Genomic DNA, 27,638 nt, shown 5'->3' with positions numbered 1-27,638 from the left:
CACTGAAATACAGCAGAGAACAAGACAGGGTACCTACTCTTGAGGCACTTGGAGTCCTGAAGTGAAGATGGATATAAAATTGGTAATTGAAAGGCAGCGTGTGAGAGGTCATGTGGTGAGGGAGGTAGAATGGGGGCCCAAAGCAGCTGAGGGAAGGCCTGTGGGGAAGCGACAGATGGGCTGAGATGGGCAACAGGAGGAGGCAGCATGGGGGTCCGGGTGGGAGGGCAGTGAGTGTGAGCGGAGCTCGAGAGCCTGTGGGGAGGGGCTCTATCCCTTCTAAGGCTGAGTGGGCTAGGTGAGGGTTCAGAGGTCAGCAGGGGGCAGATGGTGGAAAGCCCTGTGGGCCGGCCTGTAAACTTGGACTTCCTGCTGTGGACAATGGCAGGCCCTTGAAGGGGCTGCCAATCAAAGGAGCGGGGTGACCAGATAGCCTCTTTGGAAGGCTCAGTGGAGCGACTGGGTGGAGATGGCCAAGGCTGGGGCTGGGAGGCCATTCCTATAACCCAGGAGATGGTGGCCTGGGCCAGATGTTTAGCACCAGAACCTTCTGTGGCTCCCCAAATTGGAAATGAGGTCCCTTGCTCGGGTTGCTGCGGTCTCACCCAGTGTCTTCTCCCCTGGCAGAGGTGGCGAGCGATGTGCTGACCAGCGTGCCAGGGGCCAATGTCACCCTGACCTGCCCAGGTGGGGGACCGGAGGACAATGCCACAGTCCACTGGGTGCTCAGGAGTCAGATGACAGGCTCGCACCCTGGCAGACCGGCTGGCGTGGGACGGTGGCTGCTTTTGCCATCCGTGCAGCCCAGCGACTCCGGAAACTATTCATGCTACCGGGACGGCCACCCAGCTGGGAGAGTGCGCTTGGTGGTAGATGGTGAGTGGCGTCCTCAGAGCGCCCAGCATGGCTCTCGTGTTCCAGGGAGAGATTCCCCACTTGACCCTTTAAATTCCTGTCATTTCCTTGGCCCAAGCATTTCGGGGAAAGGCCCAGTGACGCCTGCCAGTGAGGCTGGCCGAGCTTCCAGCTGGGTGGGGGTAGCTGGCTGAAGGAGATGCCGTCTCTCCGGTCTTGCTGGGTGCTTAGGGGTTGAGGGTCCGGAGACAGGGGCCTGGGTTTGAATCCTCCTCCTTCACGGCTTAACTTCTCTGCTCCTCAGTTCCCTTGTTAATAAAATAAGGTTCATTTTATTAACCTAGTTCAGGTTTATTGTAAAGATTAAATAAGTATGTATGCGTGCACACATAATGGTGTTAAAAACTGGCACATAGTAAGCTCTCGAATGAACTCTTCTTATTGTTAGAATTAGCTGGTTCCTAGCTCCCTCGTATCTCATTAACACACCCTAGAGTCAGACACCCAGTGTGCCAGGCCCTGTGCTGAGGGACTTTCTTTCTTGGTGTCTTGCATCGTCCTCCCAATGTCCCAGTGAGAGAAAGCAGTATTATTATGGTCATTTTTCAATGATTTAATTTCATAGTAGAAAACTGAAGGGAGATTGGGACTTGCCCACACAACCAGTGTAACTCCAAAGCCCCCAGCTTTTTCTCTGTCAATCGTGCTCCCCTTTAGGCAAGTTAGCCTCCCAGGTTTCTCCCCTCACTTGCCCACCTCCTAGCCTGACATGAGGACTTTGGTGTCCTTTAATTTCCCAGCCCAGTAAGATCTGTTCATGGCTGTTGGCTGGAGTGAAGGCTGGCACCAGGGCAGGGTGAGGTGGCAGGGCTGAGCTGAGAGCTCCCTCAGAAGGGAGGTGAGCCCAGAAAGGAGGGGATGTGTGCTGCCTCGTCAGCCTCTGTTCTCTCCTTCCAGTCCCCCCGGAGAAGCCTCAGATCTCCTGCTTCCAGAAGAGCCCCCTCAGTAGCGTGAATTGTGAGTGGAGTCCCCGGAGCCCTCCATCCCTGACCACCAAGGCCGTGTTACTGGTGAAAAAGGTGTAAGTATCTTGGCTGGGCAGTGTGTCTGTCTCCTCCATCCTTCCTGAAGCTCCAGGAGTGATGGGGAGTGGGGGAGCTCTCAGAGGAACTGGTTGACCAGTGAGTCCAAAATGTTACTGGAAAGTAATACTTTGGCCACCTGATGGGAAGAGCTGACTCAATGGAAAAGACCCTGATGCTGGGAAAGATTGAAGGTAGGAAGAGAAGGGGACGACAGAGGATGAGATGGTTGAATGGCATCACCGACTCAACGGACATGGGTTTCAGCAAGCTCCAGGAGATGTTAAGGACAGGGAACCCTGGTGTGCTGCAGTCCATGGGGTCGCAAAGAGTCAGACACGAATGAGCGATTGAACAAGTACTTTAAGCTGTAAGTAAGTAAAGTCGCTCAGTCGTGTCCGACTCTTTGCGACCCCATGGACTGTAGCCTACCAGGCGTCTCCCTCCATGGGATTCTCCAAGCAAGAGTACTGGAGTGGGTTGCCATTTCCTTCTCCAGGGGATCTTCCCGACCCAGGGATCGAACCCGGGTCTCCCGTATTCCAGGAAGACGCTTTAACCTCTGAGCCACCTGAGGAGAAGGGAATGGGGGCACTTCGCCAGGAGAACACCCTGTGCCGGTCAGGGTGCTACCCTATTTGTGCTGTCCACACAGTAGCCAGGGTGGAGGGGTGGGAGTTATTTTTCTGCTTAACAGATGGAGAAACTGTGAACCACGGAGACTAATCAGTTTGTTTAAGGTCATCTAGCTAGTAAGTAGCGCTGCCACGAATCAAACCCCAGTCTATCTCATTTCATTCAAAATACAAAGGTTTTGGGTGTTGCTCTTAAGAAGACACAGATGTCCTTGGGTGGGGAAGGGCAACTCCTGATCAGTCCTGACTGTGAGCTTATCAGGACTTTCCCATCATCATGGTGGGTGAGAGGAAGTGGTGATAGGGTGAGGAGAGGGAGCTGGGGGCAGCGGGGCGGGAAGTCACACTTGGTCCGTGGTCCCTGTGGCACCAGAAGATGGCCCTGTCAGGTGTGGTTCCGTGCTTGGTCCTTTGTTTTGTCGTAGAGTTAAACGAGACTAGAAAGCTCACTCAGGCAGGATTTATTAAACAAGGGGCATGACAAAGTGCACCCCCAAGATGTGAGAGTGGGCTGACCCCATCGGAATGGGGCCGCCCTATTTTACGTTTTTCTTTTATGTCCTTGTTCCCTCCCCAAAGCAGTCCTCTGTATCTGATTTGTTTTGCCCGTGTCAAACAGGGCTTGTATCCGAGACCAACTAGGGAAGCGGGCGTGTTGGGCGCGTTTTTCCTGCTGAAGCTCCTGGCTGTAGGTTTTCCCTTTGCTCTGTTTTTCATGGGCTTTTAAACTTCTTTGTCTGCCTTTAAACTGCTGCCTTTTAACTGCCACTCTGGACACTTTACCTAACAGCACATTGACAGATGAATGGATACAGAAATTGTGGTACACATTTACAGTGGAATATTACTCAGCTCTAACAGCACAAAGTGGGACGAGTTCAGGCATGGATGTGGAGCAGGTGGATGATCACACCTCTGCAGTTTTCTCTGTTTCCATCTCAGAGCCAAGGTCCCACTGAGCGCTCACTCCGTCGTGTCTGTCTCTGTGTGACCCTTTGGACAGTAGCCCACCAGGTTCCTCTGTCCACGGGATTCTCCAGGCAAGAATACTGGAGGGGGTTGCCATGCCCTCCTCCAAGGGATCTTCCTTACCCAGGGATCGAACCCACATCTCCTGCATCTCCAGCACTGGCAGGCAGATTCTTTACCGCTGTGACCCCTGGAAAGTCCATCTAGACTAAGGGGCTAGTCGACATGCTTATCCCTGAGTTTGAGCTGACAATCATCAGAGTATCAAAAAATTCAAGCAGTGATGTCGTCAGGGAGTTTTGGTCTGCACTTGTGCCCGTCTCCAGAGAGTCACCTGGTTTGTTGTGATGTTTGTGTTTTGGTCTCTGCACAGATGTGTATAGATTACCCGTCTGCACAAGACGCAGCTGCCATTAGGACTGACGGCTCATACTCCAAGTCAGGGAGGGTCAGAAGTCTCCACAACCTGAAGCTGAGCTAGGATATAAATTGTCTGGGACGTGGAAGGCATTTCTGCTTAGATGAGATGTTCCGTACTGTGGCCGACAACTGCCCAGACCAGCCCAGGGAAAGCTTATTCAGTTGACTGGAAGACTTGGTGTGTTGACATAGTGCGAGCGGACAGGGCGTTTTTGTTCACAGCCCGCTCCTGACAGCAGCCTCAGGCACATCTACTTGCCTCTCCTGGGCTGTCTTCACTGGTGTGAGGAAGGGGGAATGGGGAGCCCTCACGAGAGCCTCAGGTCCCCCCAGAACCCACTCAGGCCCATCCTGGGACTGTGAGGGTGAAACGCAAAGAGGTTTTGTGTGTTCTGCTCTTTTTGCTCATGTGTGTGCCTGCGGTCACACCCTCGCCCCACTGCACTTGCTTGCTCACTCTCTCCGTAAGTGTTTGTCAAGTTCAGCATCTGCGGTGGGTTGGGTGCTCTACCAGGCTGAAGGAGAGACAGGAGGCAAACAAGGCTGGGCCCCTGGACTGCCCTGGCAGCCCAGTGATTAAGAATCCACGGTTCCAATGCAAGGGGGTGCAGGTTAGATCCCTGGTTGGGGAACTGAGATCCCACATGCTGTGCTGTGCAAGCCAAAAATAAAAATAAAAAGACTGGCCCTTGCTGTTAGGGTTTCCCTTGTGGTTCAGACAATAAAGAAAATGCCTGCAGTGCAGGAGACCTGGGTTCAATCCTTGGGCTGGGAAGATCCCCTGGAGAAGAGAGTGGCAACCCTTTGCAGTATTCTTGCTTGGAGAATTCCATGAACAGAGGAGTCTGGAGGGCTGTAGAGTCAGACATGATTGCGCGATTAACACGCACTGCTCTTAGGGCCCACAGATTGTAGGAGACACGCCACAGGCCTGCGGGATGGATGGCTGGGTGATGGTGGAAGGAGGGGAGGGAGGCCCTAACTCAGACTGGGAAGGTGGGGGCGGGCTTCCAAGAAGAAAAGAGTTTGTCCTGGGCCTGGGGTTCAGACTCAAAACAGAGGTTGATGGTTGATTTGTCGTGTGGCAGTGAGGTGGTTGGCTGCCCTGGCCTCACAGGCCCATACATGTCATACATGGGTGAAGTCTCAGGCTTCCAGACTAGCTGGGAGAGTGTCTGACTCAACTCCAATATCTCTATCACCCAGAAATCCTTTCTGGGCTCACCTGCCAGAAACACTCCCATCTCCTTGCAAACCCCTCCAGCACTTTGAGCTTCTGGAATGGCATTCCACTGGCTGTCCTAGTCCTCTGAGGGCAGGTCTCTTTTGTTAGTATCTTGGGGCCAGGGTGGGGCCTCTTGGTTCCTTTCTGCATCCCCCGCAGAGGCCAAAGCATAGGGCCTGGCAGAGAGCCTGAATGCATGGCCTCCGTGATGCCATGACGATTGAGTTCGCCCTCTAGTTCAGCCCCTTTGACAGCGGTGGCAGGGGCTGAGCTAGATGTCTTACACTCATTTTTCAACTAATCCTAAGAAAGCCCTGTGAGGTGGGTACTATTAACATTACCATTTTTGAGTGAGGAAACAGAGGCTTGGAGAGGTTGGAGAATTTACTCAAGACCGTAAGTGTTACTCAGTGTGTGGAGCGGAGATGAACACCCCCGGGGTGAGACCCCAGAGCCTCAGCATCTCAGCATGGCCCCCGGCTCACCCCAGTCCTGGGTAAGTGCCGCAGCTGATAGTGAGCCCTGCCCTTGTTTTGTCTCCACAGTCCGGCGCAAGGCTTCCAGAAGCCATGCCAGTACTCCCCTGAGACCCAGCGCTTCTCCTGCCAGTTGGCTGTCCCTGAGGGAGATAGCTCTTTCTACGTAGTGTCCCTGTGTGTCGCCAACAGTGCCGGGAACAAGTCCAGCAGCCCCCTAGGATTTGACGGCTTCAAACTCCGTAAGTGAGCTCTTCAGGCCTCCCTCTGCCCTTTAGCTGTTTCTTTTTTAATTTAATGTTCCTCATGCGCCTTTTGGAGTGGCCTGGTGAAGGGTTTGGTGAGCTGGTGCCTTTGTGCTTTACTTGCCAGGGGTCTGACTGTGGCAGGGATGTGTGTGCAGAAGTGGATGGGGGTTGGAGGCTGGGTCTTGCCTGCTGGGGGCTTGCCGTCTTCTGGGTCTCTCCTTTGCACCGCGCTTGCTGCCACACAGAAGCTGTGCTCCCTCTCCCCACAGTGCAGCCCGACCCACCTGGCAACATCACGGTCAGCGCAGTGGACAGAAACCCCCGCTGGCTCAGGGTCACCTGGCAAGACCCCCCCTCCTGGAACTCACATTACTACAGGCTACAGTTTGAGCTCCGATACCGTAGCGAACAGTCAAAGACATTCACAACACTGACGGTAAATTTTTCTTTTATTCTTGGACAGTGAAGAGCCCTTAGATACTCAGGGGATGGTAGAATGGGTTCAGTTCAGTCGCTCTATCGTGTCCGACTCTTTGCGACCCCATGAGTCGCAGCATGCCAGGCCTCCCTGTCCATCACCAACTCCCGGAGTTCACTCAAACTCATGTCCATCAAGTCGGTGATGCCATCCAGCCATCTCATCCTCTGTTGTCCCCTTCTCCTCCTGCCCCAAATCCCTCCCAGCATCAGTCTTTTCCAATGAGTCAACTCTTCGCATGAGGTGGCCGAAGTATTGGAGTTTCAGCTTCAGCATCAGTCCTTAAAATGAACATCCAGGACTGATCTCCTTTAGAATGGACTAGTTGGATCTCCTTGCAGTCTAAGGGACTCTCAAGAGTCTTCTCTGGCACCACAGTTCAAAAGCATCAATTCTTCGGTGCTCAGCTTTCTTTACAGTCCAACTCTCATGTCCATACATGACCACTGGAAAAACCATAGCCTTGACTAGACGGACCTTTGTTGGCAAAGTAATATCTCTGCTTTTCAATATACTATCTAGGTTGGTCATAACTTTATTTCCAAGGAGTAAGCGTCGTTTAATTTCATGGCTGCAATCACCATCTGCAGTGATTTTGGAGCCCAAAAAAATAAAGTCTGACACTGTTTCCACTGTTTCCCATCTACTTCCCATGAAGTGATGGGACCAGGTGCCATGATCTTAGCTTTCTGAATGTTGAGCTTTAAGCCAACTTTTTCACTCTCCTCTTTCACTTTCATCAAGAGGCTTTTTAGTTCCTCTTCACTTTTTGCCATAAGGGTAGTGTCATCTGCATATCTGAGGTTATTGATATTTCTCCCAGCAATCTTGATTCCAGCTTGTGCTTCTTCCAGCCCAGCGTTTCTCATGATGTACTCTGCATAGAAGTTAAATAAGCAGGGTGACAATATATGGCCTTGATGTACTCCTTTTCCTATTGGGAACCAGTCTGTTGTTCCATGTCCAGTTCTAACTGTTGCTTCCTGACCTGCATACAGATTTCTCAAGAGGCAGGTCAGGTGTTCTGGTATTCCCATCTCTTTCAGAATTTTCCACAGTTGATTGTGATCCACACAGTCAAAGGCTTTGGCAAAGTCAATAAAACAGAAGTAGATGTTTTTCTGGAACTCTCTTGCTTTTTCCATGATCCAGTGAATGTTGACAATTTGATCTCTGGTTCCTCTGCCTTTTCTAAAACCAGCTTGAACATCTGGAAGTTCACGGTTCATGTACTGCTGAAGCCTGGCTTGGAGAATTTTGAGCATGACTTTACTAGCATGTGAGATGAGTGCAACTGTGCGGTAGTTTGAGCACTCTTTGGCATTGTCTTTCTTTGGGATGGGAATGAAAACTGACCTTTTCCAGTCCTGTGGCCACTGCTGAGTTTTCCAAATGTGCTGGCATATTGAGTGCAGCACTTTCACAGCAATGGGTACTAGAAGGAAAAAAATGAGTTTTGGGTCCTGGTCAGCCGCTCACTACCTGCACGGCCTTTCCAAAGTCCCTGGACCTTTCTGAGCCTTGGCTGCTTCACTTATAAAGTGGGAATAATAATGCCAGGCCAGTTTCCTCCTTACGGGCCCATTTGTGAGGGCGAGAGTGTGACCTGGGGGGAGAAATGGGCTGCCTACGAATCAAGGGTGTGCTGGCAAGTTTCTGTGGTGCCTGGGGGCAGGGGCAGTGACTTAGCTTCTGCTCCTGCTGGTCCTGAGGGCAACTTCACCTCTTGTGAGCCTCCTGCCCAGCTGAGTGGCCCGCTGGACCTGAAAGAGGGAGCGCCTGGAGGACGGGGGTGTCTAAGGACTCCAAGGGCCCTGTGAATCTGACAGGTGCCGCTCAGGCTCCACCCCAGAGTCCATTGTGCCTCTCACCCGCAGATGAAGGATCTCTCGTATCACTGCATCATCCGTGATGCCTGGAGCGGCATGAGGCATGTGGTGCAGCTTCGGGCCCAGGAGGAATTTGGGAATGGGTTGTGGAGCGAGTGGAGCCCCGAGGTCACCGGCATCCCTTGGACAGGTATGTGATAACTGAGTGTTTCAGCTTTCTTATTATATCAATTATCTGTCGCTGTGTAACAAGTCTTCCCAAGTGGTGCTAGTGGTAAAGAACCTGCCTGCCAGTGCAGGAGACGTAAGAGACACAAGTTCAATCCCTGGGTTAGAAAGATCCCCTGGAAGAGGGCATGGCACCCACTCCAGTATTCTTGCCTGGAGAATCCCATGGACAGAGGAGCCTGGCGGGCTACAGTCCATAAGATTGCAAATAAGTTAGACAGGACTGAAGTGACTTAGGATGGATGTAACAAGTCCGACTTCCCTCATGGCACAGTGGTAAAGAATCTGCCTACAATGCAGGAGATTCAGGTTTGATCCCTGGGTGGAGAAGATCCCCTGGAGAAGGAAATGGCAACCCACTCCAGTGTTCTTGCCTGGAGAATCCCATGGAGAGAGGACAGGCCATAGGGTTGCAAAAGATTTGGACATGACTTAGCAGCTAAATAACACCACCAACCATTCATCTGCTCAAGATTTTGAAAAATGGTCGGCTGGGCAGCTCTTGTGCCGGTCTGAGTTAGTTGTGCATCAGGCCTGCACTGTCCTAGATGGCCTCAGTTCACCATGTCTGACGGTCGACGCTGGCTAGTGGAGGGGGCCCTCGGGCCTCCCTGAGGTCTGTCATCTTCCAGCAGACCCGCCTAAACTCAAGAGGGAAGATCCGCTCCACAACTTGATAGGAAGAACTTGTAGCTATATTTAATCTACCACAGTTACTAATGCTTTTTACTTGAAAAAAGTTGTTAAAGGTAATAATGATCATTTGTGAGTAATTACCGTGATTAGTGAAAAATTCCAGGAAAATACAAAGAATAATTATTCCCGGTATTCTGACCACCTGGAGAAAACCAGTGAGAACATTTTACTGTACTTCTTTCTTCTTCTAGGTATATTTATATGTGTTTATGTATTCATATGTCAAATTTCGTGGGTATTCCCATGTAATTAATTATTTTTGGGAAATGTATTGTTTAGCAACTGCATGACTAATATGTTTTTTTTAAACCCATGGGAATTATTTTTTTAACTTTTAAAACTTTTATCAAATTAATACATGCTCACAGCAAAGAAGCAGAGAAGGGCTTATAATAATAACCAGTGTCTCTTGTCCCACCCCTTCCCATTTTCAGCCCTGCTCGCTAGACCAAGCTGTTTTTAGTTCTTCTGTCCCCTCCTCTCCAAACAAGAAACTAACATGGCTGGATTTTTTTCCCCAAGAAAATAATATGAGATGTTATCTTTTCACTCCTTCCTATGAAACATTAGGATTTAATTGACCTACATCCAGTGCAGGAATCTCCCTGATTACAAACCAGAGTGGTAGCCCAGCCTCTGCTTAAATGCTTCCAGAGATGGAGAGCTTACTACTCTCGGGGTAGAGGAAAGGCCGTCTCATCACAGCATCCATTCTGGGGGAAGAATGCCAGCTTACATAGAAGTCTCCCGGAAGCCGGAGACAGAAGGAAGTGGCAGAGGTGGGGCTGGGTCTGGACAACTTCTATTGTTTCTGCCCTTTCTTTTTTGTCCATTCTTACTGTAGAATAGTTTCCAGGTTTGCTTCTGTGTCAGATCTCTTTCGCCCTGCCGCATAACTGGACCAAATTAGTTGTTCTTAAATACTAGGCAATTAAAAAATAATAGGGACTTGCCTGGTGGTCCAGTGGTTAAGACACCACACTTTGAGTACAGGAGACTCAGATTTGATCCCTGGTTAGGGAACTAAGATCCCACTTGCCACATGACACAGCAAAGAAGAAAAAAAATTTTATTGAGTATGTTTGGATAAAAAAGAAAGGACAGAAATGATATAAGTTGTCCAGATCCAGCCCCACCTCTGCCACTTCCTTCTGTCTCCGGCTTCCGGGAGACGTATATGTAGGCTGGCATTCTTCCCCCAGAACGGATGCTGTGATGAGACGGCCTTTCCTCTACTCTGGCTGTGCAGTATGTAGTCCTCGTCCTTCCTGTCCTGGAGAGCCGGCGGAGTGGAGAGTGTCGAGTGCAGGCTCACGCAGGGTCAGGACCTGCCGTCCCCTCTTCTGTCCACCGAGAGCAGGAGGCAGCCTTCTGTTGGACCCTATCCTCAGAAGTTTATTTCCTGATGAGACCTGGACAAGAAGGGACACCTAACTACTCTATCCTCCTTAGAAAGGTCATTTAAATAAATCAGAACATCCTTCAGGCTAGATGGTGTTGACCTGTCCATAGCTGTCTTTGGTTTGTACAAGGACTTTGAGCCAAAACATGCTGAATACCAAACATTAACATGGCCTTAGGAGCCTTTGGGAGGGGAGTGAATCATTTATAACATTGTGTGGTGGAAATGTTCTGGATACAGGCTGACACCTGTTTACCTTTTATCCCAAGCACTTAATTTGGATGGTCACAGACAGCTTTAGAAAATCTTGTTTTGTTAGAAAATTCTTCCTTTTTTTTTTTTTAAGTTGTGGTAAAACACAAATAACTTACAGCTTACCATCTTTAAAGTGTGTGGTTCAGTGGCCTTTAACACTTTCCTATCGTGGTGCTACTTTGACCACCATCCAGCTCCAGAACTTTTTCCACCTTGCAGGACTGAAACTCTATACGAGTTGAATAGTAACTTCCCATTCCTCCCTACCTCCAGTGCCTGGCAACCACTGCTTTCCTTTTGTCTCAGAGTGTGACTGCTCTAAGTACTTCATGTAAGTGGAAGCACACTGTATTTGTCTTTTTTGACCAGCTTGTATTACTTAGAATAACTTCCTCAAGATTCATCCATGTTGTAACCTGTGTCAGAATCTCCTTCCCTTTTAAGGCTGAATAATATTCCACTGTATCCATATACCATAATTTGTTTATCTATTCGTCTGTAGATGGACATGGCTTGCTTCCGCTTTTTGACCGTCCTGAATAATGCTCCCATGAACGTGGCTGTACAAATATGTTTTGATCTCTGCTTTCAGTTCTTTGGAATATATACCCACATGCATAGTTGCTACACCATATGGTAATTCTATTTGTAATTTTTTGAAGGACTGCCATAGTATTTTCCGCCGTGGCTGCACCTTTGTACGTTCCTACGTTGCTATCAGCAACGTGCAGGGTTTTCTTTTTTTCATATCCTTGTCCGCACTTAGTATTTTCCTCCTTCTTCCCTTCTGTCTCTTTTCTTCTTTCTTTCTTAATACCTCTCCTTACAGGTGTGGTGTTGTGGAGTGCTTTCTTAATTGGAGGAGAATTGCTTTACAATGGTGTTAGTTTTTGCTGTACAACAACGTGAATCAGCTATAAGTATACATATGTTCCCTCCCTCTTGAGCCTCCTTCCCACCCCCAGCCCTATGTCACCCCTTTAGGTCCTCACAGGGCACTGAGCTGAGCTCCCCTGCTTCACAGCTGCTTCCCGCTGGCTAGCTATTTTGCAATGGCAGTCTGTACACTTCAATGCTACTCTCTGTTTGTCCCTCCCTCTCCTTCTCCCACTGGGTCCACAATGGTACTGTGGTTTAGATTTGCATTTCCATAATAAGTAGTGGTGTTGAAGATCTTTTCATGTGTTTACTGGCTATTTGTATATCTTTTTTGGAGAACTATCTATTCAAGTAGAAAATTCTTTCTCATGTGAACCCAGCTCTGGTCTCACTGGGCCTTGGTCTCCAGGGTAACCCCTGATAAGTCTGCTAGTCTGCTCTCTCTGAATGTTTCTGGAATTCCCAGGGGACTTGCATCTGCTTGTGCTTCTGTTCCCAGGCTGCTGAATGGGATGGCTTGTGGATTCCTTACCTGTCTGGGGACCTTCCCTCAAAGCTGGTCTCATCTGTGGATGTCCCTCTTTAAATTGTTGTCGTCTCCGGCCAGTGGAGGACGGTGTGGTAGGCACATGTCCTTGACTGTTCAACCTCAGGTCCTATGTTTCTATGACTTGCTACAGTGATCACGTAAGCTCAGACAGAACTCTTTTGACCACTTCTCACATAAGCAGCTGAAGGGTTTGAGCTCCTATTCTGTACCTGCGTGGGTTTTGAGGGGAGGGGCTTCAAAACCCCAGTGGTGAATATAGCCAAGGGAGAAACCAGCTGCTCCCCTCTCCACTAAGGGCAGAGCAAGAGGAACCTGGATTATTCCCATGCAACAGGATTGGAAACTGGGGAGTGCTTCTGGAAAATGAGAGGGAGGTTAAGTATGTTTTACTGAGGTTACATATGTTTTAGAGTTATTTGACTGTTTGAGACATGTCAGTGCACTAGATACGACATTGATGGGCTTTCTAGCCCCAAAGACCTGCCTCCATCCCTAAAGCCCAGACAGGTAGGATGCCCCTGCCTAGGTGTGGAGGTCCTGACACAGAGGCCAAGAGAAGTACATTGGACCTGGAAATCAGGTTGTGTGACCTTGGTAACGTTAGTTTACCTCTCAGAGCCTCAGTCTTGTCATCTGTAAAATGGAGATAACATGACTTATCTTGTCCCCTTTGGAGAGTTTTTATGAATTTAGAGAAAAAAACATTTCTTAGAGATGATAACTAGCACTGCCAGTGTAGGAGGATTAGTAATTTGAGTGCTGTGTTGATTGGTTCTTCGACCGGGAGGATCCACAACTGTTGAGCCCGTAGCTCTTGGGATAAAGAGAGCGGGGCTGTGGACGTCCTAGAATTGCCGCCCTGGATACAGTCCCAGACTCACTGAGTTGGAATGTAGAGGGGAATGTGAAATGGGGAATGTGCGGGGGTGGGGTAGGGGAGGGGCTGGCGTAGCATCCACTGTAATTGATAAGGCTGTGGAGCAGACAACACTCCGGGCAGTTTAGAAAGAGCAAGAAAGGCTTCACGGAGGAGGTGACATTTGCTTTATGTCTTGGAGGGTGTTGTAGGGGTTTCCCTACAAGTAGAGAATGGGGATTATATGCCGCGGGAACAGCACGTGCAAGGACATGGACTGTGAACCAACGCAGGGCTGTTTGGCCCGGGGGGAGCACAGGTGTGTGGGTGGGAGGCCCGAGTGGGGCCCCTCCGGGAAGGCCTGAAGGGAGAGGGGGTGCGGGGTAGAGGTGTGGGGGAGGGGAGTCAGGCGCCTGGGCTGCAGCGAGCGCTGCCCTCTTGAGGCCGAGACCTGGCTGCACGCAGTCTTGTGGAGGCAGCGAGGTTCCCAGCCTGAGGGCGGGGCACTGAGTCACACAGTTCTGGGGGCCCTGCTCTGGCCAGGAAGGCCAGGTGACTGCCAGCAGCACCTGCCACAGTGACTCACGGAGTCCCTGCCTGTCAGGGCTGATGTCACTCTGATGTCAGGCCAGGAAGGAGAGGCTGCACACTGACAGGCGGCTGGTCAGCCGCTCTTTGCAGGCTGGGGGTTCCTCACGTTTGTCGTCTCTGACAGCACTGGCAGGGCTGGGATCCAGCAAACCTGTGGGCCCTTTGCACAGCGAGCTGGGGCAGAGTGCTCGGGAAAAGCCCGTTAGGCATAAGAGGGTTGTTTCTTGCTTTCATGAATCCCTTTGACTCCCTCTCACACCCTGCTCACCGATACCTGGGAAATATTAACAACCACCTGTGACAGGTAGTGAGCAGCGGGGACCCATTCTTGGGAGTCACACTGCTGAGGAGGTGCTAGAGGTTTGCATCCACATGGCCTTTGGGGGACCCAGAGGCTGGGCTGCACGCTGTCCGGGCAGGTGGGCCTCCCTGGCCCAATCCCTTCAGCCACATACTATCACCTCAAACCCTGCAGTCATCCCATTCTGGGGGACTTCACTGCGTTCCTCCCCTCGGCACGGCCCGCGGGGAAGTTGTGCAGGTTAAAGGGTACTTGGGGACACGTTTCTGAAGAGACCATGCCCCTTCACCGCTCCCCAGGCATCGCCTGACTCTGCCGTGGTGCCGCTTCCATGGGGCGGCCTTGTCGCGTCCCCTGGGTGCAGTGTTGTCGTGGGGTGGACTGGGCTCTGGTCGCTGGCACTGCCCCTCCCCGCGGGACCTTAGGGAAGTGCCCAGGTTTGCTTGGTTTCCAGATGGGAATGATAGGCCTGCTTCAGAACTTCCAAAGCAAACACCTGCCTCACTGAGCTGAGAGGACTAACCAAGCTTAGACAGCAGTTCACACCCAGCCTGGCACATGTGAGTATATACCAGATGCTAGCAATTCACCTGTGTTTCAGGCCACATCTGTCCCTTGAGCTCTGGATTCTTGTCTCCACTTTGCCCAGAGCTTGGACCACAAACCTCCCCGTGTTCTTTTTCTGGCGATGGACACCACCATCCAGCCCTCTCTCTGAGCCAGGACATGCCCAGGATAGCAGGCCGGACCACCCTCTCCCTTGGCTCAGGTTCTTGTCCCATGTTGGCAGGATTCTTTTTGTTAGTCATTTAGCTGTGCCTGGGTCTTAGTTGCAGCCTGTGGGCCCCTTGCATTGGGAGTGCAGTCTTAGCCACTGGACCGAGGGATGTCCCTCAAGAGAGTTCCTACGAGGATCTGTGAAACTGACTTCTGTCTCTGGGGGGAGAGCACCGGGTGTCCTCCATGCCACTGCCATGGGCCTCTTTCTAGATCACAAGCCTGAATGTTGCTCTCTGATCTACAGCTATGACTCCCCTTAACTTCCAGGTGAAGCTCAAACTCCTGAGCTTCGAGCAGAGGGCCTTCTCCGGCTGCCTGCCCACCATCCCTCGCGCCTGGCCCTCACTCGCCTCTCCCCCTCCAGGGGGACCAGCAGTTTGGCACTCTTGTCTGCCTCTTCATCCACCTTCTTTCTGGGCCCACCACTGCATCACTTCCTTCCACACCCTCCCTACCTGCTCCATTTCTGTGCATAGCTGACAGTTTCCTGGGATTTCTATAAAATTTCGAAAAGAATTTTGGGTACCCAAGAAGGTCACCAGCTTTTCAGTTTGCTAAGTAAGGACCTAAAGTTAAACGGTTAAGTAAAAAGTGCTCTGCTGTGCTTAGTTGCTCAGTCACGTTTGACTGCCAGGTTCCCCTGTCCCTGGAATTCTCCAGGCAAGAATACTGGAGTGGGTTTTCATTCCCTTCCCCAGGGGACTCTTCCCAACCCAGAGATCCAACCCAGGTTTCCTGCACTGCAGGCAGATTCTTTACTGTCTAAGCATCAGGGAAGCCCAAGTAAAAAGGAGCTATTGCCATTGACCGTCACTCATTTCATAAGAGGATGAAACAAGGGCTTAAATCTCAGAAGGAAGACACTTAAGCTATGTAGCTATCCACTTTGTTTTTTCTCATTTGGCCTCAGACTAGTAGACTTCTCCACAGACTGTCCTGGGTGGTGCTGGGGCCCAGGTAGAGGTGATTTTTTTCTCCTCAGGAGACTGTCCACTTCTCAGTGTGAGGTTTTGGGCTTTTTCATTTTTCTGAAAAAATGGAAAAAAGTGAAAGTGAAGTCGCTCAGTCGTGTCCGACTCTTTTCAACCTCATGGACTGTAGCCTCCCAGGCTCCTCCATCCATGGGATTCTCCAGGCAAGAACACTGGAGTGGGTTGCCATTTCCTTCTCCAGGAGATCTTCCCGACCCAGGGATTGAACCTGGGTCTCCCGCATTGTAGGCAGACGCTTTACCGTCTGAGCCACCAGGGAAGTCCTGCACAAATGGGGGAAAAGTGATCAACTTTCTGGTTGGTGATTTATAGGGTGTGAGGGAAGGCATGTCATTCAGAGTAGGGGCGCTGCCTGGCGTGCCGCTCAGCTTGTGGGTCCCTGTGTCTCCACCCCACCCCCTCTCTGTAAATGTCTGGCTTTGTGGTTCATCCCTCTCCCCGTGTTCCTTCATCTTTCTGTCACCCTCTGGCTTCCTTTTTCTTTCTTTTGCCTCTTCTTATTCCCAGCCCACTCCTTTGTTCCCTCTCTGTACTCCAACCCTGGAGCCTAGTAGCCCATATTTTTATACAACTTGGGCTTCCCTGGTGGCTCAGAGGTTAAAGCGTCTGCCTGCAATGCGGGAGACCTGGGTTCGATCCTTGGGTTCGATCCCTGGGTCAGGAAGATTCCCTGGAGAAGGAAATGGCACCCCACTCCAGTATTCTTGCCTGGAGAATCCCATGGACGGAGGAGCCTGGTGGGCTACAGTCCATAGGGTCGCAAAGAGCTGGACATGACTGAGTGACTTCACTTTCACTTTCAATATACAACTTAAAAGTATTGTGTTAGAAAATGTTTTATGTTCTGTGTTCTGAATTTAGAGTCAGTTTTTAAACAGATGTTTTTGTGTGCTGGGCACGTGCTAGGTCCTTCAGCCTGTGATCTGAGGTGCCCTGTGTAGAAGGAAGCCACCCCCTTCCTTACTAACAAAGAAGCGAGGTCTAAAAGAAGCTGAGTGCCTTGACCAAAACTACAGATCTGGTATGAAGGCCTCTGCCATCTTTTGTATTGAATCTCTCTATTCCAAAACCCAAGTAAGCAAACCCAAACCCATTTTCAAATCAACAGAAATACGTCTTTTGTTTTAAACACTCATGGAAAAAACTCACAGGTAGTTTCTCTCAGCCTCACTTGCTGGATATGGTCATTCATTCATTCACTTTGTTATGAATATAAAAGTACATCGTCTGATCTGGAAATATTATTATGGGAACACACTCCGTGTTGGATGTTAATGTATCAGTCTTTTTTTTTGTCCCCAGGTGATTTTCCATAATTGAAATTTTACTAATTCCACAGGTTTTCAGCAAGATGCAGGCTCGTGTTACGTAGTGAGTTCACAAAGATGAGTAAGATACAGTCCTTGAATTTGAGAAATGTTCGATCTAGAGATGATTTTTTTTAAATAAAGTGGAAAAAAGTTTATTCTTGGAGTCAGAAAGCTTTAATGCTTACTTCTTACAAAACTTCAGGCGAGCTATTTAACCTCCCTGTGTCTCATTTTCCACATCTGTAAAGTGAGGGTGACATTATTGCCAATCTCAGAATACTCAGAGTACTGTTGTGAGAATTAAATTAATTAGTTCGTGTAAAGTATTATAGGAAAGATGGTGCCTGGCACGTAGTAAAGTCTCAGTAAATGTCAGGCATTGTCATAGTTGTTGCTGCTGTGGTCTCGTGACCGCCGCCACTGTCCTTATGCCTGTTACTTCCTGGCACACAGGGGCATATGGGAGCCAGTGAATGCCGGTTCCTTCCCCTCTTTCATTCCACATGCTAGCTGCAGTGAAACACTAGGAAATATAAAATACTTTGGTCTAAACGGAAAAAATGTGCTCTCTGTTGTTGCTAATGTTTTATAGCCTTCCTGAGCCTCTGCGTCTGTAAACCTGTGATAATAGTACCTGCCTTGTGAGATATTATGAACATCACGTAGGCAAAGAACCACTTGGAACTGGAGTGCAGTTAGCGTCGACCAAGGTCAATGGTAGAAGTACTAGCAATGTTTTATTAGTATGCAGTTAGTATTAATAATATTATTATTAAACTCATTTTCCCCTGAGCTGTAGTTTCTTCTGTAAAATGGAAATGTTTATTAGTAATAGCAATACACTTTCCATCTCAGGGGACAAATAGTCTGAGTCAGGGGTTCCTGTTGTCATCTCTCCTGAAGTAGAAAACGGCAGCTCACTCCAGCATTCTTACCTGAGAATCCCATGAAGAGAGGAGGCTGGGAGGTTACAGTCCATAGCGTCGCAGAGTTGGACACGACTCAGAGACTAACATTATTGTCATCTAGGGAGGTTTTTAAAAAGACTTGTTATGTAAGACAATCTTAACTATGTGTTGGAAAAATGTTGTTCAGTCTGGTAGCATTCCTGGGTTATTTGAGAGAAAATTCCTAATTTATCTCTGGAAATCTGACCCACCAAAGGTTACACATCCTTTTCTGGACCTCATACCATGTTGGGGGTCAGAGCTGAGGGTCAAAAGTATACTGGTCTCCTTTTCTTCCTGAAATATATTTCTGGGTTTGAGGGATCTTTTAAAGACCCTGATGGCTGAAACTTAGCATGGAGATTCTGAGGCTATAGGTCAGGGATTGGACCTAAAAGACTACTGATGAATCTGAACATGTCTGGGTTTAAGAACCACCATCCATGGTCAACCATATTTCCTATGTAGAGTTGTCCCTGTCTCCTGGTTTTAGCTTTCATTCTAGCATCCCCACACCCTCCTTTAATCCTTCAGTCATCCCCTGCTATGAATCTAATTGTTCCCTGTTAGGTTGGGCTGGGAAGAACACAAAAGAATAAGAGACTGTGTCCCTCCCATTTATCCAAGGTTGATCTGGGGCTAAGTTGCTCTGTGACCTTGGACAAGTTGCTTTCCCTTTCTGGGCTCTCCATTCAGTGCGGAGGGTGAACATGCTCTTGTGTCCCTTCCAGTGCTGCTGGTGTGTGGTGTTTTTCCCCTCCTGGGGAAGGCATGCCCCTTCTGGAAATTTCTTTCCTGAGCAGAAGGGTCACCCTCTCCTCCAACCCCTTGCTAGTCTTTCTACTCCTGACTCAGGGAGGCTCGACATCTTTGTATAAACTGGTTCTGTGGTATTTTTAATTTCTTGATGGAAAAATGGTGAACTGAAAAGAAAATATTTTAAACTCCAGAGCATTCAGTGCCTGGTCCCTTGGGCCCACGTTTGTGGCTGAGTCAGGCCTCGTGTCAGCGTTCTCGCTTTGATACTTGCCCTTCTGCAGCCTTGGGGTTTCTGCAGCAACGTGGTTCCCATGGAGGGGGAGGGGCCCAGAAGGGTGCCCAGCCCACCTCCCTTCTCGGGCACAGTATATTAAATCCATCCAGGCTGTAAGAGTCTGTTGTTACATAATTTAAAAACATATTTATTTATTTGGCTGAGCCGGGTCTTAGTTGCAGCATGTGGGATCTTAAGTTGCAGCATAGGATATCTAGTTCCCTGACCAGGGATCGAACCTGAGCCCCCTGCATTGGGAGTGTGGAGTTTTAGCTACTGGACCACCAGCAAAGTCCTAGAGAATCTGTGGTTTAGATAAATATTTTTATTGCCAAAAGGGGCATGCTGCTGCTAAGTCACTTCAGTCATGTCCGACTCTGTGCGACCCCATAGATGGCAGCCCACCAGGCTCCCCTGTCCCTGGGATTCTCCAGGCAAGAACACTGGAGTGGGTTGCCATTTCCTTCTCCAATGCATGAAAGTGAAAAGTGAAAGTGAAGTTGCTCAGTCATATCCGACTCTTAGCGATCCCATGGACTGCAGCCCACCAGGCTCCTCCATCCATGGGATTTTCCAGGCAAGAGTACTGGAGTGGGTTGCCATTGCCTTCTCTGAAAAAGGCGCATAAAGGAGATTAAAATGTTAATGGTGCTTCTATCTGGCGCTGTATATCCTTCCTTTTGTTTCTTTCTGTGTATGAATATATATTTGTTGTTGTTGTTGTTCTGTTGCCAAGTTAAGTCTGACTCTTTGCGACCCCATGGACTGCAGCACGACAGACTTTCCTGTCCCTCACCATCTCTCGGAGTTTGCCCAAGATTATGTCCATTGCATTGGTGATGCCATTCAACCATCTCATTCTCTGTCACCCTCTTCTCCTTCTGCCCTCAATCTTTCCCAGCATCACAGTCTTTTCCAATGAGTTGGCTGTTTGCAACAGGTGGCCAAATTACTGGAGCTTCAGCTTCAGCCTTAGTCCTTCCAATGAGTATTCAGAATATATATTATGGTATATCATATAACATGGGCTTCCCAGGTGTCTGTGTGGTGAAGAGTCTGCCTGCAATGCAGGAGTCACAGGAGACATGGGTTCGATCCCTGGGTCAGGAAGATCCCCGTGGAGAAGGAAATGGCAACTCACTCCGGTATTCTTGCCTGGATAATCCCATGGTCAGAGGAACCTGGCAGGCTACAGTCCAAGAGGTCGCAAAGAGTTGGACACGACTAAAGCAACTTAGCACACTGCATGGAAAACTTTGAATCACACTATATGGACTTTTCCTTGTCTTACATTTTTTATTTAACATTATATCATATTCTTAGTTATTTTCTGAGATTTTTTAAAGACTATTGCAGTGTATGATTATATCAGAATTTATATGGCTAGTCGTTTAGGGTTGGATAGTTGCTCGTTTTCCCCGTAAGATTCATTATGGTTAATTTTATTCTATCAGTCGGGACTTCAGCGTTCATGAATCGTTAATAATGACTTTTCTATCCACAGAGCCCAGGAGTTCTACTACGACCGAGCTGCCCACCTCCACACAGGTGAGCTCATGTTCTTATAAAAGGGTCATGGCAACAGCACCTAGAGTTAAGGGTTGTGGGCTGACGTCAAGCAGAAGTTGACTCCAATTGCACCTTTACCACTTACCAGAAACGTGGATGTGAGCAGCTAGTCTGAACACAGGGGCTCTGTAAAGCAGGGGAAGAGCGGTTCTCTCGTCCCAGTGATGTAGGCCACGCAGAGTGTGGATTGGTTCTGGCCCGGCTCACTGAGCAGCTCTGTGTCTGGTGGCTGCTGTTTCATCTCTGAACCTCTGGGCATCCCGATAGCTTAGCTTGTGTATCTGTGCTCTTCCCCTGTGGACTCCTGGTGTCATAATTTTCTGAAAAGAGGATTACCTCTGAAGCTGCTTAACAAATCCTGGTGTAATCCAATTTCCCATTCAACTACATCTCCTCTCCTGGTCCTTAATTCCCTCAATGCTAAGCGGGGAGGCTCAGCCACTCCTGGAGCTGGGCAGCATGGGGAAGGAGCCAGGGTCTTGCATCTTGGCCATATTGGATGCAGGACTGTCCAGGGACCAGCGGAAACAGCTCCAGGGTGAAGCCCACACTCACGGGGCTGGAGGGTGGTGGGAACCGACGCTGAGAACTTGCCACGCCTCACTAGGCTCTAAGCCTGGCATCTCCTTCCTCATTTGACCCTTATGGTCACCAAGATTTGGGTGCCCGAATGATCATGCCTGTACTGATCAGTCATGTCTGACTCTTTGCGGCCCCAAGGACTATAGCCCACCAGGCTCCTCTGTCCATGGGATTTTCCAGGCAAGAGTACTGGAGTGGGTTGCCATGCCCTCCTCCAGGGGCTCTTCCCAATCCAGGAATCGAACCCATATCTCTTATGTGTCCTGCATTGGCAGGCGGGTTCTTTATCACTAGCACCACCTGGGAAGTCCATGATCATGCCTACAAGGGAGGAAAACTGATGCCCACGGGGATTAAGAAATTTCCCCTGCCTTCCACAACTAGTAAGTGGTGGATCCAAGATTCTAGCTTGAGCTTTTCCCAGTAAGTGGTAGTACCCACGCCCTGGCACCAGACCCATAATACATCTGCTATCTCAGGTTATTTATTGAGTATCTCCTCTGTGGAAGGGATGTGCCCTTAAGTTCCTGGTGGAGAGACATGTGGGAAGAAATCCCCACCCTGAGTAGGTGAGCTATAGATACAAGTAAGTTGAGAGTGACGGGTCAGACAAGGAGAGGTCCATGAGCCAGAGAAAGGATTGCCATGTGTGGATCAGGCAGGAGGTGAAGGAGGAGATAGTGCCTGAGCTGGGTCCTGAATGATGGTGGAATCTGCAGAAAGAGGCTCACAGTGAGGAATGTTTCTTTTAGGCACCTACTACTACTGAAGATAATGAAATTTTTTTCTCCAAAGATTCTGCAAAAACAACCAGTTTCCCAGGTAAGGACTAGATATTTTTGTGTTTCTGTTGCTTATGGGGCATAAGTCTTGTCTCAGCAGAAAGTCCTTTCTTTTTGGAAGTGTTGGCAGAGGGCTGGTCTGCTTAATGAAAAGGATTGATGGCAGAAACAGTCTTTTATTACTTTATACTTCCAAGTTTGATATTGTTAGCTAAGATACACTGAAGGGACCGTAAGAAGAGTAAGATAAATCAGTAAACTACGTCACATTTGGCCCAGAATACAAATGAATGTGCTACAAACAAAATTACTAGCGTCTGTAATGAAATACACCTTTGAGGAATGAAATAAATCTTTGGGAAGGCCTTCATTCCAATGCTTCTGATTCCCTATACCTGCAAGACTAGGCAACCTTAGTAACGTTTCTATCGAGAAAGATCCCAACCAGGGCTTCCCTGGTGGGTCAGTGGTAAAGAATCCCCCTGCCAATCAACTGGGGAGACACGAGTTTGATCCCTGATCCTAGAGGAACCCCCATGCTGCAGAGAAACAACCTGGACACCGCAACTATTGAGTCTGTGCTCGAGTGTCTGGGAGCCACAGCTCCTGAGCCCGCATGCTGCAATTCCTGAAGCCCAAGTGCCCTGGAACCCGTGCTCCACAGCAGGAGAAGCTACTGCCACAAGAGGCCTGCACACCGCAGCTAGAGAGTACCCCCACTTGCCACAACTGCGGAAGAGCTCACACAGCGACCAAGACCTAGCACAGCCAAAAAAAAAAAAAAAGGGAAGGAAAAGATCCCAGCTCCTGTGTTTGCTTTACTGTTAATATATGGATGGGACTCATGGAGTCCAGACTCTGGAGGCCCAGTAGCTGAATGCATTCACCTGATGGCTCTTGGGCTTTCTGAGGGAGTCCTTGGCCTTCATACCTTTAACTGGGCAGATTCCTGCCATACCTGGCTGCCCATGCCCTGCCATTCTATTGCAAAGCCCTACCTAGTGCAGTACACTTAGGGGGACCTGCCAAACACCTGAGGCTGAGCTCTGCTTGCGCAGCTGGGAACTTGGAGTCGAACCCATCCCTGCTCTCCCGGAGTCTCCCACCCAGGGGGCAGGCTCTGGGAAAGAGTGAAGCAGTAACTAGAGGAGAGTGGAATGTGGCCAAAAGGGAGCCGTAGGTAAAGCAAAGTGGGGCTTAGAGTCCTGAGGGAATCACAGAAAGTTCACAGAGGAGGTGCCGTTTGAATGAACCTTGAATGATGTGGGTGGGACAGCAGGAGGTTGGGGCAACAGGCAGTTCAGGGGATACTGTGGAGGAAGGACCCTTGAGTCTTCTCTAGCCACTCTCACCGAGGATCTGTCTAATCCAGCCCCGTGTCTTTAAAGACCGTCTATGGGCTGATGACTCCCGAATGTACAGCCCCGTCTCTGACCTTCCCACGAAGATCCAGCGAGACTGGTGCATCCAGCTACCTAGGTGACGTGTCCACCTGATACCTGCTAAAACTCTCAGACCTAACGTGTCTAAAAGAAAATGTGTGATGCCTCCCCGCCTCTTCAGGCCAAATCTGTTCTCATCCTTCTTCCTCATTTCAGTAAAGACAACACGTCCTCTGGGTTGCTGAGGCTGGGGGTAAGACAGGCTTCCTCTTCTATACCTCATCCCATGCCCGGTCCTTCAGCAGGTCCTGCCAGTTGTATCCTGAGGTTTGTCCAGGAGCTGACCACTTCTCACCCCCTCCACTGCCAACACCTGGCCCAGCCATTGCTATCTTTTCTCCAGTACGACTTTAGGGTCTGCCTGCTGGTCTGTTGGCTTTTAGTCTTTTGTTTTAATATTTATTTTCATTTTTAAATTTATTTATCTGGCTATTCTGGGCCTTAGCTGTGGCACCTGGATTCTTTTCAGTTGTGGCATGTAGAATTTAGTTCCCTGACCAGGGCTTGAACTTGGACTCCCTGTATTGGGGGTGTGGAGTCAGCCTCTAACCCACTGGATGTCCCTCCTGGCTTTTGTCTTAACCCCCAACTGACTCTTTTCCAGCCAAAAGCCAGAATGACTCTTAAAACACTAATTTAAGCTCTTCTTGGCTTAACACCATCTTGTCTCCCAGAGTAAAAGCCAAAGGCCTAACAAAGGCCCTAGTCTCCCTGAAGTCAGGCCCTGATCTTTAGGTCTCAGCCCCTCCTTTCTCTCGCTCATCCGCTCTGCCTTCCTCACTTCCACACGTGCTCACCTCATGGCCTTTGCACCCACTGCTTGCTCTGCCTGGATGCTCTTCCCCCGACCTCCCCTTGGACAGCCCTTTCATACATCCGGGCCTCTGCTCAAAAGCCCCCCGGCCCAGGGAGGCCGTTCCCAATCACCCAATTTGACAGAACCCTCTGCTGTCACGCTCCCCTTTTTACGCTTTGTTTTCCATCATTGCCTTTGTCAGTGCTGACATCTTATTAGATATGTATTTGTTTGTCTGTCTCCCTTGATCTGACTATAAGATCCAGGAAGCCAGGAGTCTTTCTGTCATCCCACTATCTGTATCCATGAAGCTTAGAACAAAGCCTGGCACGTGACACTCAGTAAATATTTGTTGAATGAATGAAGGGAAAAATACAAAAGATGATGAAGTGTTAGTGAAAGAGTAAGCCAAGCATACACGGAACGGCCGTCTATGCCAAGAGGCGTGGGACGCACTGGGAGGCACCTGTCCTCGTGGTCAGTGCCCACCCCCAGTTTGGGCTCAAGGCAAAGCCTGCATCTACTAGACACCCGGAGTGATGACTGGCATCACGTCTTTATCAGCAGCGGGTTCCATTTAGGGTGGAAGAGCCTGAATCCGAAGTCCATGAGACTGGAAGTATCTGCATTTTCAGCAGAAGGGAATGATGATTTTGCTTAGACTACTCTCTGTCTAGTCCAGGGTCTGTCTCTGGCAGCCTTGGGAAGGAGTTTTCCCTGGAAAGGACACGGTTGTTTGTGAAGCTAGTTTGTTTTTGCATTCATTCAATGAAACAGTTTGGTGGGCCTGCTTCGTGCAAGGCACCACGTGAGGAGCTGGAACGTTAAAAGTGAAAAAGACACACATGGTCCCTGCTTTCAGGGAGTTTAGGCTGGAGGTGGAGCTGGGAGAGTAAGCAAGGCGGGCCAGCATGGAGCAGGATCACTTCTCAAAGGGAGTGCCATCATCTCATGTGAGATTCAAAGGCCAAGCAGGGGGGCTGGCCAGCAAAGGGAAAGGGGTGCAGCAAGGGTGGACGAGCATTCTGGGGGAGAAGAGAATGCGTGTACAGGAGACGGAATATGCGTGAGAAAGAGGGACTGAAATTCAGATGGCTGGGGCTTGCGTACCAACTGGGGAGACAGGTGAGAAGTGATGATGCAGTGGGAGCAGCTGCACCCAAACGCTTGATTTAAAGCATCTGAGCCTCCAGGAGCTGCTGTCAATGAGGTCCCCTAAGGCTCTGCTTCTTGCACGCCCCTGTGCCTTGTGGGGCCAGCTGAGTGCCACTAGAAAAAGCTGCTTGGAAAGTGAGTGGGAGTCTGTGGCTGGCCGCAGGCACTCAGAAGCTCTCAGCTGGAGGTGTATCTCTTGCCAAGTGGTGGCGTCCTGGGGTCTGTCAGACTGTGCTGGGGGAGACCTTCTGGAGTTGGCTTTGGCCAGAACACTCGCAAGGTTGTCAGGCAGGGCTGTTTCCTCCTCTAGGGGTGAGGTTCTTTTGAGGTTTTGACAGCACCTGCTGAGTGGTTTGTTTTTTCCCCCCTTCTTTCCTCTGCTCCTCCTCCTCCTCCTCCTTCTCTTCCTCTCACTTTTTTTTTTTCCCTAGTGCCAGACTCTACTTTGGTGCCACTGCCTGCGTTCCTGGTGGCTGGAGGAAGCCTGGCCTTCGGGACCCTGCTCTGCATCTGCGTCATCCTGAGGTGAGAAGGGCCCCGCGGCGGCCCTGCGGCGATCTCAGGCCTCACATCCAGCCTTGCCGGCGCTAGGAGGGTGGCCTTGGGCTGGAGAGCCCCGAGTGGAGTCCAGATACATTCGAGAGGCAGAATGGACAAGACCTGAGGACAGCTTAGATGAGGAGGATGAAGGAGAGAAAGGAATCAAGTCGGACCCTCAAGTTTCTGGCTTAAGCAGAACAACCAAGTAGAAGAGCAAGGCTTACGTGTTGGTACCACTGGGGAAACCCCAAGTGGGCAAGTTTGGGAGGCCATTCAGATCGTTGCCACCAGGCAGATGGTAGTTGGGGCCACAGGAGAAGATGGGGCCAAAAATGTCATCTGTGGAGTGCGACTGGAATGTTGTGAAGAGGAGGAGCTGAGAAAGGGACTGAGAAGGGGTGGCCTGAGGGAGCAGAAGAGGCAGGAAAGCCTGGTGGTGAAAGTGTGCGTTAAACACTGAAGAAACACCTTAGGCTCTGGGATTGCAATAGGAACATACCCTTCCTCTCCTAAGCCACAGGCTACGATGAGTAAAGTGCCACTTGAGAAGCGCCGCAGCAGAAGTGCACGGGTACCTCTGAAGTGCCTGGCTAGACTACCTCCTTGGGGATGTTCTGTGTTTTAAAATAAGCAGACCTCGTGGGTCCCCTTTAAATGTCCTATCCTGGTGCCTCTCTCCAGTCGTGGTGAGGGCTTGGTTGGCACTCTGGTCACTGCAGTGCCATGCCTAATCATCCCAGTCTCTCTCCACTCGTTCCCAAGCTTGCAGAGAAGTCACCTAACAGTGCTCCCAGAGAATGGGCAATAAAGAAAACTTCCAGTGTTCATGATTTTACTGCAGGAACTGGCACTTTTGCACATGCTGAAGCCCTAAAGGAAATGAGGCTGGGCTCTGGCTTCGGATGGTGGTAAATTCCAATGATAATATAAGGAGAGAAGAAATTCCATCCTATTTCTTTCTGTTTTTCCTGTCTTTTTTGTTTGTAACTTGCAAGGATTCTACCCCGTGATTATGAGAGGTGGTCTTTGAGGTGTTTGGGAAGGAGGGGTAAGACTTTGGCAGACAGCTTTCCACGTGCTAGCTCACTGGAGTCTCACAGTGACCCCGGAATAGCTCAGCCACCAAGGTGGTCTGGGTTGGAAGATGAGGAAGATAACAACTCAAACTGTGTTTGGGGTTGTTTTGCTTTGATTTTTCAATGAAGTAGCAAGCAAGCTGTTCCAAGGGTGTGCAGAAGATAAGTTTCTTAAAGAGTAACTCCTTGGAGGAGCCAAGAACTCACTGTCTTTTATACCTTTGGGCCAGAGAGGGGCCCTGCCAGCTTTCAGAGGTCTTCCTACTCCCTTCTAAGGGATTCTTTGCCTCACCTCAGACACCTCTTCTTTCTGTATATATATCATCTGGGTTTCAAATGGACTTTCTCATAATCCACCAGAGACCCTATGGAGCAGTGGACCCCCACCTTTCTGGCACCAGGGACCAGTTTTGTGGAAGACAGTCATGGACCAGAGGGTGGGGGGTGGTTTCAGGATGACTCAAGTGCGTTACATTTTTGTGCCCTGTTTCTATTACTGTTACATCAGCTTGACCTCAGACCATCAGGCGTTAGATCACGGAGGTTGGAGACCCCTGTTCTGGGGGATTCCTTGCCTAACCTCAGACACGTACTTCTGTGTTCTCTTTTTATTTCTTTATCATTAGGGCTTCAAAAGGTCTTTATCATAACCCATCACA

At 49.6% G+C, this 27,638-nt stretch overlaps 1 protein-coding gene across 1 annotated transcript in view; it reads left to right on the top strand.

The window, feature by feature from the left end:
- IL6R (interleukin 6 receptor) overlaps positions 1-27,638 on the top strand; it is a 54,769-nt gene that overhangs the window by 19,073 nt on the left and 8,058 nt on the right. The window contains exons 2-9 of the mRNA XM_052638017.1: positions 628-876; positions 1,813-1,936; positions 5,732-5,904; positions 6,180-6,346; positions 8,266-8,407; positions 20,542-20,585; positions 21,941-22,010; positions 25,795-25,888. Coding sequence (XP_052493977.1) covers positions 628-876; positions 1,813-1,936; positions 5,732-5,904; positions 6,180-6,346; positions 8,266-8,407; positions 20,542-20,585; positions 21,941-22,010; positions 25,795-25,888 — 1,063 coding nt within the window. The remainder of the gene's footprint in view (positions 1-627; positions 877-1,812; positions 1,937-5,731; positions 5,905-6,179; positions 6,347-8,265; positions 8,408-20,541; positions 20,586-21,940; positions 22,011-25,794; positions 25,889-27,638) is intronic.

This window comes from Budorcas taxicolor, chromosome 3 (assembly GCF_023091745.1).
Source record: "Budorcas taxicolor isolate Tak-1 chromosome 3, Takin1.1, whole genome shotgun sequence".
NCBI lineage: Eukaryota > Metazoa > Chordata > Mammalia > Artiodactyla > Bovidae > Budorcas > Budorcas taxicolor.
This window is presented reverse-complemented; position numbering and strand designations above follow the sequence as displayed.